The 14,901-nt window shown below is 41.5% G+C and overlaps 1 protein-coding gene across 1 annotated transcript in view; it reads left to right on the top strand.

Moving 5' to 3' along the window:
- The window catches only part of USP7 (ubiquitin specific peptidase 7), a 71,714-nt gene extending 61,556 nt beyond the window's left edge, over positions 1–10,158 (top strand). Inside the window, exons 23-31 of the mRNA XM_069029398.1 lie at positions 221–288; positions 1,336–1,444; positions 1,538–1,615; positions 1,958–2,058; positions 2,653–2,752; positions 3,599–3,718; positions 4,950–5,021; positions 5,929–6,019; positions 8,775–10,158. Of these exons, the coding sequence (XP_068885499.1) occupies positions 221–288; positions 1,336–1,444; positions 1,538–1,615; positions 1,958–2,058; positions 2,653–2,752; positions 3,599–3,718; positions 4,950–5,021; positions 5,929–6,019; positions 8,775–8,881 (846 nt within the window). The 3' untranslated portion in view covers positions 8,882–10,158. The remainder of the gene's footprint in view (positions 1–220; positions 289–1,335; positions 1,445–1,537; positions 1,616–1,957; positions 2,059–2,652; positions 2,753–3,598; positions 3,719–4,949; positions 5,022–5,928; positions 6,020–8,774) is intronic.
- Positions 10,159–14,901: the final 4,743 nt, after the last annotated feature.

Genomic DNA, 14,901 nt, shown 5'->3' with positions numbered 1-14,901 from the left:
ACAATTTCCTCATTTTCTTTTCTTAGTATATCTTACTCTGTGTCAACTGTTCAGAAGCTAACAATACTAGTTTATTTAGCCTTGGGGAGGTAGGCATAGTGGGTTCTCTCAGACTTCCAGCAGCATAATGTTCTTGTCATGGAATGAATGACTGTATGATTGTAGAGCAATGTCATAACTGTGTGAAACAATTCAGAACTTACCAAAAATTTATTTTCAGGTTGCAAAGACAGTCGCTCAGAGACTTAACACGGATCCAATGTTATTACAGTTTTTCAAGTCCCAAGGGTAAGATGAATTCCTTAGTATTCTGTGTCTAAGCTGTTCTTCAAAAATAAGCCTTTGCCAGGTTGTTAACTAATTCTCTACCAGTAAGATGTTACCTTTCTGGCAAGCACAGCAGGTTGCTTTGACAGTTGAAGTATTGCAATGACTGTCTCTAGAGCCTCAAAGAATTGCATGTTTTAGAAGAGTTCTAGTAAATGTCATTTTAAAAATCATTAATTACTTCAAAGCCTGATGCTGTGGGAAAAATTGCTAAGCTAATGCAAGTGCTGTTTCAGTGAATGCAGATTTCTAGAATGGAGGAGAGCAAAAACAAGGGCACATAAAAGCTGATTTTTGCTGATTTTACAAGTTTAAATTCAGGAGTTACTTCACTGAATTTCCCCCTCCTCCCTCAAAGTCTACAAATGAGGTTTTATGACGATGATGGCAATCTAACAAGTTCACAGGTGCTCAAAGGGATATTTCTGGTTCAAGTGGTGGTTTAACGCATGTTTGTGTAAAACTGGATTTGAATCTACATAAAACTATAGCAGAAAGTAGTGTATGACAGCTCTGTGTATGTGCTGCAGGAATAATGCACACACAAAACTTACATCTTTCTGTATACATGGAAATGTCGATGCTCTTTAGTTACCTGAGGCTATTGCCCTTCATCATCAGTGAGAATTTGAGTAGCTCCTTGTAGTTTCCAGTGCAGTGGCCACTGTGGAATTTGTTGTGTCATATGGCTCTGCAAATTAACCTTTCACAATCTGAAGCATGTGCTGCTATGCCAGTAATTTCAGAGGAATGTAGGTCTGCCAGCCTGCAGCACTGACAGTGAGCTTGTAAAGGAGAGTTAACACACCCCCTGAATGGTTTTCTGTTCCCACAGCCCAGCTGGGTTTAAAAATCACTAAAGTTCTGTGTGTTGTGCTGCTTAGGCTGTGTTAGCAATTACGTGAAACTGAAAGACAGTAATAAAAATGTTCTTGGTGCTTCAACTTACTGAGCAGTGATGAGTTTGGAGAGATGGATTTCAAAAACATGTTCTCATTCCTTCTGTAGTTATAGAGATGGTCCTGGTAATCCTCTTAGACACAATTATGAAGGTACTTTAAGAGATCTTCTGCAGTTCTTCAAGCCTAGGCAACCAAAAAAACTCTACTATCAACAGGTAAGAGTCTGTTCCTTTTATTGGGATGAGCTGTAAAAAATAATTCTGCCCTATTCAAAGTATGCCTAAAGTGGTTTTCTTTTCTTTCTTAAGCTCAAAATGAAGATAACTGATTTTGAAAACAGAAGAAGTTTTAAATGCATATGGCTAAATAGCCAGTTTAGGGAAGAGGTGAGTGAAGCCATTACACACTTGCTGTCATTCCTGTGTCAGAGCTGGTATGGCTGTGGTTGTGGGTCACTCTACCCCTGAGTAACATAAAATTAGAACAAGGTTATGCATAATGTAAAAAAAAAAATCTAACAACAGCAAAAAACACGTAAAGACCACAAAAAAATGTAAGAGAAAATTAGATGTGTTAACAAAAGTTTTGAAGATAACATAGGTGTTGTTGACTTCAGTTATCTTTTCAAGATGAGTGTTTAAGGAGAACAATCTGATGTGTTCTGTGCTGTCATGTGGTTGTTTACATTTTCAGATTCTCTAATGATTTTTGTGTTTCAAATCCCACAGGAAATAACAGTATATCCAGATAAGCATGGGTGTGTGCGGGACCTGTTAGAAGAATGTAAAAAAGTTGTAGAACTCTCTGAAAAAGGTTCAGGGAAATTAAGGTAAAGCTGGATGACTATGATGTCTTCTATGTGATCATGTAAATTTTATGCAGCAAAGTAGCTGTAGAATTTAAAATACTGTAAAAACCATTATTAACAGATTAAATGTAATATTGTATTAAAAGCATCTAGATTCCCACTGTTAAGAGTTCCTCTTAACTATAAATATAGATTTTTACACAGTTATTTATTTTGTATTTAATAAAGTTACATCCTTGAGTTTCATCAATTGCATTTGTTAGTCACAACTTAATAATTGTTTAAAATCAAAGAATTTCAAGCTATTCACTTCTCAGGAGTTACAGGAGTTACAAGTGAGGTCATTTAAAGAGGATATATAAAATAATCTCCACTAGAAACCTCTATTTTGTAATGGCACATCCTGGCTTTTTGTCATGAGTCAGAAATAATGTAACCTCTTGTGGCTTTACTGCATAATTTTTACTAAAGATTGAATTTAAAATTTTGCAAATACAATAGCGGCATCAGTTTACATTCCACGCTAATCTGTCTCAAGGTTTGAGAAAGAAATGTTGCATTGATTTTTTTTTTTCAATTCACTTCTTTAAAATGCTTTTCCTGCTTATCTTTAAGGCTGCTAGAAATTGTAAGTTACAAAATAATCGGTGTCCATCAGGAGGATGAGCTGTTAGAGTGTTTGTCACCTGCAACAAGTCGAACGTTTCGAATAGAGGTAAATTGTGCTTGTCTTTAAAAAGCTTTAAAACTTAACTTTGAGAGAAGAAACCCTCTCAAGTGGTAATTTATTGGATGTTGATTTTCAAGTACTGTGATGTTTGTACTAAGATTGCATGATAATATTACTTGTATTTTTAAAGATGATGCTTTTAAGAAAATCGTCACTTGTTCCATCTGCTTCCCTATAATGGTTTCATTCTTTCATTTTTATGTATGTTTTTTATAACAATACATGAAGACTTTGCAAGTGCCTGTCCATAGGACATTTAATGCCTTAGCAATAATTCCAAGGTTTGTTTGAGAATTCATGGTAGAAATGTTTATCCTTAGAACCCCCTTTTGTACCCTTATATTCTAGAAGGCTTTGTTTCCTTTTCTGTTACATTTGAGGTTCTTAAGGCAAATTTGATACTTACTGTGTGATTTTTTTTTCCCCTAAACATCTTGTTCAGATCTGCTAACTTGCCTCAAAGATCAGAAATCAAAAAAAAAGTTTCCAGTGTAAACTGTAATGAGGAGCTGACAAGAGGGCTGTGCTACAGTCAGCTAGTTCTGCACTGATAGAAGATTTCTTGTCAAAAAATCCATTCAGGGAAGCCAGGAGAGTGTTTCCTGAGTAGGGAAAACTGAAGTGCTGTCATGCCAGGGATGAGGGACTCTGGTAAAAGACTCTGTCAAACATGGCTCTTCTAAATGTTTTTGAATGGAATTGTTTTAGATCAGTAACAGTACATGAATAATGCTTTCAGTTTCTTAATAACTGGAAAAATAACTTAAAAGCTTTAGTTTCTTTTTGTGGAAGTTTAGCTGATTGGAGTCACAATTCTCTGTCTGGATCTAGGAAATTCCTCTGGACCAGGTAGATATAGATAAAGAAAATGAGATGCTAATCACAGTGGCACATTTCCACAAAGAGGTTTTCGGGACATTTGGAATTCCATTCTTGCTGAGGATACACCAGGTGCAGTATACCTCCCTTTTTCTCTCTGTGGGATTATACTGATGATGTTTTCTTTAATACTGTCAAAGAAATGCATTAGTGTAAGAAGTGCCTAGGAAAATACAGCTCTTGTATCAAAGGTTGTGCCCCATCTGTGCCTTTTTATGGTTAAATCACTTCCCAGCTCAGTTCCTTTTGCATATCTAGATTGTTCAGTGTTTCAGTGAGCCTGTGCAATACCTAGAAAGCAGGCATTTGGCATCAGCTGTCAAATCAGTACCACCCCCTTCCCCTGACCCTGCAGAATCCCCCAACAAACCCAGAACCCCATTTCCAATAGCACTTGAGTAACTGCAGTGCAGAGTTGTTGGCAAAAGTAGCCCAGCCATGACTGCTCTCGCTGAGACTGGTTATGGAAAATGGGTTTGCTTTTTCCAGCACTTTCTGAGATGACTTTGCATTTCATCCCTTCTGTAATTTGATGTGCTTTATCTTCTAGGGCTGAAAGTTAGTACAAGAACAAAAGCTAATTTTGAAAGCTTAATTTAAATTCTCAAGTTTTTCTGTGGTGCTGCTCCAACTGAATGTCACCCTGATTCTCTTAATGCCAAAGTGTATTTCTGGGAGCAGTTAGCCATTTGCTTCTAAACTTTTTCTGGTTCATGTATGCTACCTTGTGTGAAAATTACCTACTTTTAAAAATTTGGGAATGAGAAATATGTCCATCTCTCTCTGCCTCTAAAACTCTAAAATTAGAATTTTACTAATTTTCATACTTTTGATCAAAGAGTAAAGCCTGTGATTTTTGGTGGAAAATATTTGTTCTGCATTTCCTTGTTGTGACAGTTAATGTATATTATTCATCTCTAAGTTGATGGTATCTGTCACTTTTTTGGGCAGTTTACATAGACAGGGAGCAGAATATGGGTTTTTTTTCCAAATTTCTATTTTGCTGCTAATTTTCTAACTTTGCTGCTTAACTTTAACGTGACTTGCACATATCAGTGGCAGTGCCTGGCCAATTTATGGGGCAGTTTGCATAATGGTGAATCGATAAGACTTCTAAAGTTCCTGAATTTAGAGCAAGTTGCCTGCTGTTACTCCATATTGTAGAGAATGATGTTGACACTTGTGTAATTTTTGAGAGATTGAGGCAGTGTTTTTCAATGAAGCTTAAAGCAGGAAATACTAACAGCTTCCCTTTTATTTCCTAGATTTTTTTTGACATTAAAAATCTTGTTGTAATTACTAGGGTGAACACTTCAGAGAGGTTATGAAGCGGATTCAGACAATGCTGGACATACAAGAAAAAGAATTTGAAAAGGTAATTTCAGTTTGGGAGCATTTTTATTGCTGAATGTCAGCCCTAACTGAGTTTATTTTAATAAGTTGGAATAGCACAGAGTTGGGATAGATTTTGTGTGATAGAACAGCTTCCTGACTGAAATAATGCTTTTTCTAGGACTAATTAGGTAGGATGGGTAGGATCAGTATTTCTGTATGGCACCAAGAGAGATACTTGGTGAAACATTAAAGTAACCCAGAAAAGTGTAGCTGGTGTGAGACCTTTAGGAGCCATCCCTCCTTCACATTCCTGCTCAGAGCAGAACGTGACTCAGGCTGTGCTGGGTCTTTTAGTTGCAATTTTTAAACTCCCACGGGTGGGAATTCTGCCCTGTTCTGGACACTGTGTTTTGGAGTATTTCCACTATGATTGTGAAGGCTTTTCTTTTCTTGCATGTAATCAGAATGTTTCATTTTGCAACTGGTGGAGGTCACCTCTGTGCAGTTTTTTGAGAAGAGTCTGCTCCTGTGCACCATCCTTCAGGTGGTGGAAAGCTGTGGATGCCCTGTCAGCCTTTTGTTCTCTGGGCTAACCAAAACCCATTTCCCAGAGGTTCCTGTCCACCAGGTTCCCCCCCCAGTCCTCTCACGGTCTCACTGGACTGTTGCTGCACTTGCTGCAGTTTGTTGCCTGGTCTTTTTTCCCTGGAGGGCCTGAACCTGCACACAGTATTCCAGGATGTGGGTCCATGATTTCCCAAGCATTTATTTTGTCCCATTATCCAGGTTGTTGGTGAGGGTTTTAAACAGGTTTGGCCTTTTTCAGCCCCTGAAGAATACTACTTACAACCAGCTGCAAGTTAGACTGTGAACTTAGGCTTGAAGACTTTATTTTAATGTTGTATCCTACCACTTGGTTTTTGTGGTTTTTTTTTTTCTTTTCATAGTTTAAATTTGCCATTGTAATGATGGGCCGACATCAGTATCTCAACGAAGATGAGTATGAAGTGAACTTGAAAGATTTTGAGTCCCAACCTGGTAAGTTGTTAGACAACCTCACTATTCTTTTGGCCTGCTGAAGTTGCTCTGCCAGTTGTTACTTGTTTATCCTGAACTCAGGATGCAGAAAGAGTTTGTTCTTTTTACATGACATATGTTAGATGTAGTGACTGAGCACACTGAGCAGTGTTACATGTATGTGTTAGTTCCAGAGTATGTATTTTATAGGCATATAGATACATAATCTGTTTCCTTTTGAGTTAAAAGATTGCATTTGAGTGACCAAATGGGTCCAGTATCAGTATAACACACTTTACAGCATCACTTTCACCTTACCTTTATTGTCCATCTACTCCCTTGCATGTTTGGTTCTCATGGAAAGATAATTCTTGTTCATTCTTGATCTCCTCAATGAATCTGAAGATTCTAGTGAGAGCATTAAATATCTCAATAAGATGCTGTTAGATTTTTTTTTCATAAGAGATGATTCACCAAGGTACAAATATGGCTCCATTCTAAATTTGTCTCTGGATAGGCTGCCAACTTGTTAACTTGACTGATATTTAAGCCTCTATTTTCTTAGACATTTACACATGGGAGAAACCAGGTTAGTCCTTCAGGAGTTCCACCACCAGAGTGTTTTCATAGTCATAGAATGGTTTAGGCTGGGAAGTGCCTTAAAGACCATCCCATTCCACCCTGCTGCTGTGGGTAGGGACATGCCACACACTAGACCCATAGCTCAGGGCCCCATCAAACCTGGCCTTGGACACTTCCAGGCATGGGGCAGCCACAGCTTCTCTGGGCAACCTGCACCAGTGCTTCTAAATCCAATTCTCTTCTTTTCCTCTTCTGAGAGTTCTGTTTGGGAATGGCACCTTTGGATCTGCAGTCAGGGATCCACTGAAACCCTTGAATTAATTCATTGGGGTTTCTTATCCCAGCTTAGCTGATTGTTCCTCTCTGTGAGTGGCACTGGCTCTCTGCAGTTCTCTTTTTCTGACAATTAGGAATTCTCTTTTTTATTGGTAGGTTCTGCTAGGGTCGAGTTTTCTCCAGTTTTTCCCAGCTGTGCTCTGGATTTATGTAACAGTTGTAAAGAAATCCTGTAGCTGTCCATTTATTTCAAAACCTACAGAGAACAGTTAGACCTGTGCTCTTGCTGGGTACCTTGCAGGAGCCTAGCAAACAGAGCTTTTGTGTATGTAGCACAGGCAGGTCCATGGCTCGTGGCTTGCCAGAGCTGTGAGTGCCTGCAGCTGCACAAGTCACCTGAGAGCCCAGGAGTGTGTCACTGCAGGACCTCTTCATGCACTACTTGGGAAGGGTCTCCAGATGGTCAGCTTGGAGGTGGACATTTCTCCACAGGCAGATAAACTCTCTCTTTTGTGGTCAGAGCAGAGTCCTGATTTTGATCTCTTGGGTCAGGGAGGGAAAGGCAATAGTCTGGAATGAACTGTTGGACTTGATGAGCAAGGCAGAGCCAGTGGTACCAAAACCACTTTTTTAGCTTGAAAAACTAACCAGGTAACCAGGTCAAAAGCACAGAACATGTCAGAATGTGGAAAAGGGAGAACTTGAACTGTTTGTAGGAACTGTAGGGAATGTGAGAACAAAATGTTCTAATGTGGGAGTTCATAGAATTAACCCCTTTGATAGAATGTGCTTTGATATAATTAATTGATTTATTGACATAATTAATTTCTACAAATACCAAATTTTAACACACACTGGAGTGATGGAAACAAAGCTGTGGCATTCTCCAGTTTGATTGGCATAGCTGATGTCAACAGTGTCCCTTCGCTTTTGCCAAGGTACACTAACTATAGCCATGACTGTGCTGGCACCAACCATGTAGGACCTAATTTCTTCCTTCAAAAACATTCACATTCTCCCACTAAGACTGGCAGTTCTCTTTTAATTCGACATTTACCATTATGTCAAACAAACAAAAAAAAAAACTTGAAGAAAATATATCACAAAATGCAGATGCAGGCAACCAACAAGGTCACGTGTTTTATGCTTTAGTGGTTGCAGTTGATGGCTTTGAATGTAGAATGTGCTTTCCTTGCTGGGGGCCTCTTTAGTTTCTGCCTTCATCATTTCACTTCAAAGAACATTTGATGCACTGCATTGAGGACATCTTAAAAGAGAATTTCTCCCTTTTGCAAGAAGCATGTGGTTTATCATGAAAACTAGCAGTAAAATAAATAATACTGGGTTGAACCAGTGAAAAAATCTGCATGTTTTCTTTGCAATCTGAATGACTAGGGTTGTTTTTTTTTTTTTCTTGGAAAATAAAGAGGAGAGTCAGTTTCATGATTTCTTAATTAGCATTATTTACATTTTACATTAATTTAACAGATATTCCCAGTTAAACCAGATAGTAGGAATAGCAGAGATTATGGCAAGTACTGTAGGTTGTCATGTTTCGATGGCAGATTCCTCCCTGTTTGAAACCGGCTCAGCACTCTGGTGAGAGCTGGTACTCTGATGTGCCTCTGGCCATAAAACAGCAGTTTTCCTGCTTTAGCACACCCTTCACTGCTGCAAACTCCTGTGGGTGACTGAAGAAGAGAAAAACCAGGTACCTGATGCAGAAAGAGCTGCGGAATGTGCTGTTGGAAGGAAAGCCCTGCCCTGCTGGCTGTGGGGCTGCTCTGCACTCCTCTGCCCTCCCCTGTGATTCTCAGCAAGCTGTGGACAGGGCACACAGGAGTAGGTTGTGTAATGGAAACATTTTTCCAATTTAGTCTTAAAACTTCATTATTTTTTTTTCTCTTTTCTTTTCTAGGCAACATGTCTCATCCAAGGCCATGGCTAGGGCTTGACCATTTCAATAAAGCCCCAAAGAGAAGTCGCTACACTTACCTTGAAAAAGCTATTAAAATCCATAACTGACTTACTTAACCAGATTGTCAAGGCAAGGGACAAAAATAAGTGTGTGTGTGCACCTTTTTAACAACTGTAGAACTTTGGTACACGTGCACTATATCTGAAGTCTTCAGCAAGAGGATTTGCTGCTGATGTTAATTTTATTTTGTTGAGGCTGTTCAGTTTGGCTTCTCTGTATCTATTGACTGCCCTTTTTGAGCAAAATGAAGGTGTTTTTATAAAAGCTTGGATGCCAATGAGAGTTATTTTATGGTAAACGTAATGCAAGGCAATTGTCAGCATAATGAGGGAAGAGTTTAGTAGAACAGTTGACATTGGCAAAATTATTTGTCTGTAGTACGTTTATAGATGGCATAAGCTGACTGGCTGCCCTTCCTGTGTGGTGTTCACCATCACTGCAGCTAGTAAATCTTATGTTTAGACTCACATCAGATTTATTTCCTTCAGTTATACTTTAAATGACATTTTTGTGCATTTGTAAATGCAAAAGAAAAACTCACATCATCAATAAATAGCAATCTCTACTTCATTGTGTACATTGTTGGCACTTATTCGGGATTTTTGTCTCCTCCAGCTTCATAGAATCTTTTTTAATAAACTAGTTTTCATTTAATTTAGTCAATACTTTGCATCCCGTTTTACCAAGTGGATGCCCCGAGTCCTAAAAAGAGATATTTGGGTCTTTTTATTAAATTTCCAACCACTGAGAAATACCATTGCGATTGATTATGCCATCTTCTGGCAAATAGAATGACACTCAAAAGTTGGCAAAAGCAAGTGAAAAGATTATAAATATCATTAATTTAGTTACCATGGGAAGAGATGGGGAAAACACAAGAACTAGCCTTTTAGCACAGAGGGCATGCTCACTAGTGTTTAGTAAGCTGTTGACTTTGTATAAAAAAGGAGGAAAAAAAAACGAAAAAAGAAGAAAAAAAAACGAAAAAAGAAATTGTATATTTAATGAATGAACATGTACAATTTAACACTTGGAGGTTAATTTTATTGGGTGAGTCTGCAAGTGAATTTCACTGATGTTGATATTCATTGTGTGTAGTTTTATTTCAGTCCCCAGACTGCTTCCTTTTCTTTGGAGCTAATGCCAGCCGCGTGTCTAGTTTTGAGTGCAGTAAAGATAGAATCAGCAATTCACACTTAATTTTACATTCTTTTCCAGTATTTTATTTTGTTTCTGTAGCCGCAGTGTACAACTCCTCTTCCTGTATATTGCCTTTTTTTGCTGGAAAATGTTGTATGTTGAATAAAATTTTCTATAAAATTTTTTTCGATGAGTGATGACATAGACATTGAAGAAGATTTCTCCTCTCCTTGGAAATAGTTTTGAGAAACATTTTCATTCATGAGATTTTGCTAAAGGTGTGGGGTTTTTTTCCTTAAGTGTTGACAATTGTATAATCCTCATTGGTTGTTTTGGGGAAACTTTGTGGGGTTTTTCTGTTTAATAGTTTTGGGGTTTGGAGGTTTTTTTGGGTTTTGGTTTTTTTATGTCCTAACTAGTAACATTTGAGCTTAACAAATAAAAGGTTTTCCAGGAAGGAGCCATGTACAAAAAAGACAAATGGAAAAATTATTTTACTAGTTTGTTTGTAAAGCTTGTAGTAGAGTCTTTGTGGTAGACTGGACTCTTCCTGCCTGTACAAAATTTTGTGGTCCAGATTCTCAAGTCTATTGCTATAAATGGTGTAAAGTGAAATCTGGAGTCTCTAAAGGTAAGGTCTCTTCATAGAGTAAATAGATTCCCTCCCTAGTGTGTTCCTTGTATTCATAACCAAAACAGAAGGTGCAAGTTCTAGGTATGTTTGATTCTCTTTTTAGTTTGTATCTTGCAGTGCTTTAAACTGTCTCTTATTTCCAGTCAAGGCAGACTAGTTTACTTTTTTTTTTGTTGTCTGAGTGTGTAGGTTAGCGATAGAGGGAAGTGCTTAACTGGCACGCCCTAAGTGGAGAAAGCTTTCCTTTGCTTCGCATTTCCCTCAAGCTGGTGAGAATTGCACCATCCCAGTGGTGTTTTTACTGGTACTTGGATTGTCTTTACAGGCTTTCAGTAAATACCAGGATTTGTTTCCAAACTGTTCTGTGAAATAAGAGGCTCTGGTCAGCAGTAGTAAGCCCTAATTATATATAGTGTTGTTTAGACTGATATAAAATTGAGCTTGTATCTGAATGTCACTTAAGTTTTCACATTAATTTATGGAATGTTGGCAGCTTTTAGGGACTATCTTAAGAAACACAATCCTTCCTATTTCAGAAGAAAAAGCCGCTAACAGATTTTGGGTGCCTTTTGGTTTTTAGATGACTGGATTTTATGTGCTTCAGTATTTGTGCTATTCCCACACTAGTTTGGTGAAGTCCATACTTTGAGGCATTCCATATGCAGTTTTCAATGACTGAAGGATTTTCTGAAAAAAATTTTTTTGGAGCACAAGTAACTTGTTATTCAAATACGGAAATACACCTATGAAGAGAAGAGGAGGACAGGAGGGTTTCTCAGGTGCAGTATGTTTGTTTAGTTCATTTTAAAAAATTTACAAAAATACAGTCTTCAAAACTGCCATGAATTTCATTTCTTTATTCAGATTTTGGAGTTATCTGGATAATAGACAGTGAGTGCATTAAATTAAGGTAATGGTAATATAAGTGTTAAGCAATAAGGATGTAATTTCACGGTACACAGCATCAGAGCAACATGTTAACAGCCCATCCGAATTCTCCCTACGAAAATAGCGAGCGTTGTTCCTGTAGATTTATATAGTGCCTTTTATCCTAAAGGAGTCCAAAGCATTCTGTGAAATCTGAGCAGATCACACCAGTGACATAGTTGCTGCCTAGAGAGTGCCAGCCAGCCCCAGCCCCCTTCAGCCGCCCAGGCTGGCATAGCGACCCCGACACGGCAGTGCAGCCGCAGGACGCGCCAGGGCCCGGCCGTGGCCTTCCCGCAGGACGAGCAGAGCGAGTGCCTCCCGCATCCCGGATCTACCTCAGCTGCTGCCCTCCGGAGCTCCGTGCCAGCATCCCCGAGCCAGCCTCCCCGAGCCAGCCTCCCTGCCCGGCCTCTGGAGCTCGGACCCGCCCGGCCGTGGGCGCTGCGCTGGCTGCGGGCGGCAGCGCCCACATCGGAGCCACGCTGGGGGGTTGCTGTTTGATATCCTCTGTGAGAAATCATTTTCTGTAGGAACTGTACATATTGTAAATAAAATAGCCTAGGGTAAACACTGCATTGGTGTCTTGGCCCTTCATTTTGGAGAGGATTGGGAGTTACAGCTTGTGGGTCGCTCAGAGCTCAGGGAGATTTTGGTTAGATCAGGTAGATGAAGTTTGCAAAATTCAGCCAAATTGTGTGTTAGGAATGGCATTACTAATATAAGGTGTGCTGGCCAGAAGGCAAATTCTGACTTGTATGTCAGCTTCCACATTTTGAGCCCTTTTTTTTCCCGTAACATTTTGGTATTGAGGTGCAGAGTGTTGCTGTTTGATGTGAGAGCACTGAGTGTTCATTTATTGTTGGCTGTTAAACCTGTGTGGTCTTTGAGGTCAGAAAAAGGGGGCAGTGTTCACATGTGATATGTCCTAATCCAGCTCCAAATCTGTATTCAACTTAATTTCTGTCCCAGGTGATGTTAAAGTTAGCTGTATACCAAGTACAGCAGGGAATTAAATTTGCTAGGGCTGGAAGCCTTTATTTTTTATTAAACACTTGTGTAAACTATTGTACCTGTAAATAGTGGTGTAAAAATGTCCTAACGACTTGTGTTAAATACCTCCTGCCCATCTCAAGTCATATATTTATATAATTCCTTTGCTGTGTGCATATTCATGTGGATTTGGGTTTTGCACCTTTCCTGATGAATGTCCCTGACTTGGTGGGTTATTTACCACTAATTAACAGCAAAGCTTGTGGTTTCACAGCCAGATTTTAAAATGGAGAAAAATCTTAACATCCTAAAACAATGTGTGAATTGGTAAAACCTGTTGTGCTGCCATCTGTGTGGCTGCTTTCAGTCCTTGTGGGTTTCTATTCCATTGGGTCACAGTGGGTTGGGTGACCAGAGGAGGGCGAGTCACTGACCTTGGTACGGAGGAGTGAAAGCTGCGGCGGCTGCTCTGGGAGTGGTCTGGGTGTTGAGGGGGCTGGGGAGTGCTGGCTCTGGCTTTCATGTAGGGCCAGGAAAATGGTGGTTTAACAGTTTTTACTTACACTGATTATGTTTTTTCTCGTTTCACAGTGAAGACTGGAGTTTCTGTAGTCTAAAGGCTGCAGTTCCATAGGTGTTGAAGCAAAAATCAGTGTATATGGCCAGCCTAGCTTAACTAAACTATGGGATAAGCTCAGTAGGGGCAGTTTGTCCAATCGAAACCGTGGGATCAGCTCAGTAGGGGCAGTTTGTGATGCTGGCTTAGGATGTCAGGGCCGGTGGGCAGTGCCGTTTCTGGAGCTCATTTCTACGGCCGCCTTCAACCCCACAGTGTCCAACAGCCAGGACCTGCCCTCGCTGTGTCGCAGTGCCAGCCGCCGGAGGAGCTGCTGGGAGCTCTGGCCTGGGCTCTGCCCGGTGTCCCTGACCCTGCCCGGTGTCCCTGACCCTCCCGGTGTCCCTGACCCTTCCCGGTGTCCCTGTCCCTGCCCGGTGTCCCTGTCCCTTCCCGGTGTCCCTGACCCTCCCGGTGTCCCTGACCCTTCCCGGTGTCCCTGTCCCTGTCCCTGCCCCGGTCCCCCGCGGGCGGAGCGCGCCGTGCGCCCCGTGCCCGGCAGGGGGCGGTGGCGGGCGATGGCCGGGACGGCGGCTGCGGCCACGGTCAGTGAGTGACCGAACAGCCGGACAGGGGGCTGGTCACACACTGCTGGGACAGGGGCTGGTCACACACTGCTGGGACAGGGGACTGGTCACACACTGCTGGGACAGGGGACTGGTCACACAGCAGGGACAGGGGGACTGGTCACACACTGCTAGGACAGGGGACTGGTCACACACTGCTGGGACAGGGGGACTGGTCACACACTGCTGGGACAGGGGCTGGTCACACACTGCTGGGACAGGGGGACTGGTCACACACTGCTGGGACAGGGGCTGGTCACACACTGCTGGGACAGGGGGACTGGTCACACACTGCTGGGACAGGGGCTGGTCACACACTGCTGGGACAGGGGGACTGGTCACACACTGCTGGGACAGGGGACTGGTCACACAGCAGGGACAGGGACTGGTCACACAGCACGGACAGGGGGCTGGTCACACAGCAGGGATGGGGCTGGTCACACAGCAGGGACAGGGACTGGTCACACAGCAGGGACAGGGGGACTGGTCACACAGCAGGGACAGGGACTGGTCACACAGCAGGGACAGGGGGACTGGTCACACAGCAGGGACAGGGACTGGTCACACAGCAGGGATGGGGCTGGTCACACAGCAGGGACAGGGGACTGGTCACACCTCCGGGACAGGGTTTGGATAAGGAGCTTTTAGAGTTCTTTAAGTGCCCGGTAGTGCAGACCCTGTACTCAGAGTGGAGTAGGGGAGCAGCCCAGTGCTGCTGCTTCTCATCCCACCTGCCCTCAGCAAGCAGGGTGCTGATTCAATGTGAAAGCATTTATGATGTTATAACATGGAAATACATGGGTTTCTTCTCTTCCTCTGTTTATTTTTCTAGCCAGCAATAAGCTGCAGCAGGTGCTGCTGCTGTCAGTGTTGAGAAGGTTCTGGGCACCTCCTGGGCATTGCAATTGCAGATATTCGATTTCACAAGATAAGTGACTGTAAAGTTCTGTGTAGAGGTAAAGTCTAGTAAGTCCTGCTTTGGGAGATGATACAGTGCAGTGAGAAGGCCGAGAGGTAAAATCAAATCCTTGTGATGTGGTGACTTTTTTCAAGCTGTGTTTGCTGATATTTCTTCTTTGTGTGTTTGCCTTTTGGATTGTAGCTTGTTAGTGTAAAAGGGTGTCCCAGTGACCTGCATCTCTGCTCTGGGTGCAATGGGGCATGGAAGCAATGCAGACAGCAGATGTTTTG

This window comes from Aphelocoma coerulescens, chromosome 14 (genome assembly GCF_041296385.1).
Source record: "Aphelocoma coerulescens isolate FSJ_1873_10779 chromosome 14, UR_Acoe_1.0, whole genome shotgun sequence".
Lineage (NCBI taxonomy): Eukaryota > Metazoa > Chordata > Aves > Passeriformes > Corvidae > Aphelocoma > Aphelocoma coerulescens.
The sequence above is the reverse complement of the archived record's forward strand: the minus strand, read 5'-3'. Positions and strand labels throughout refer to the sequence as shown.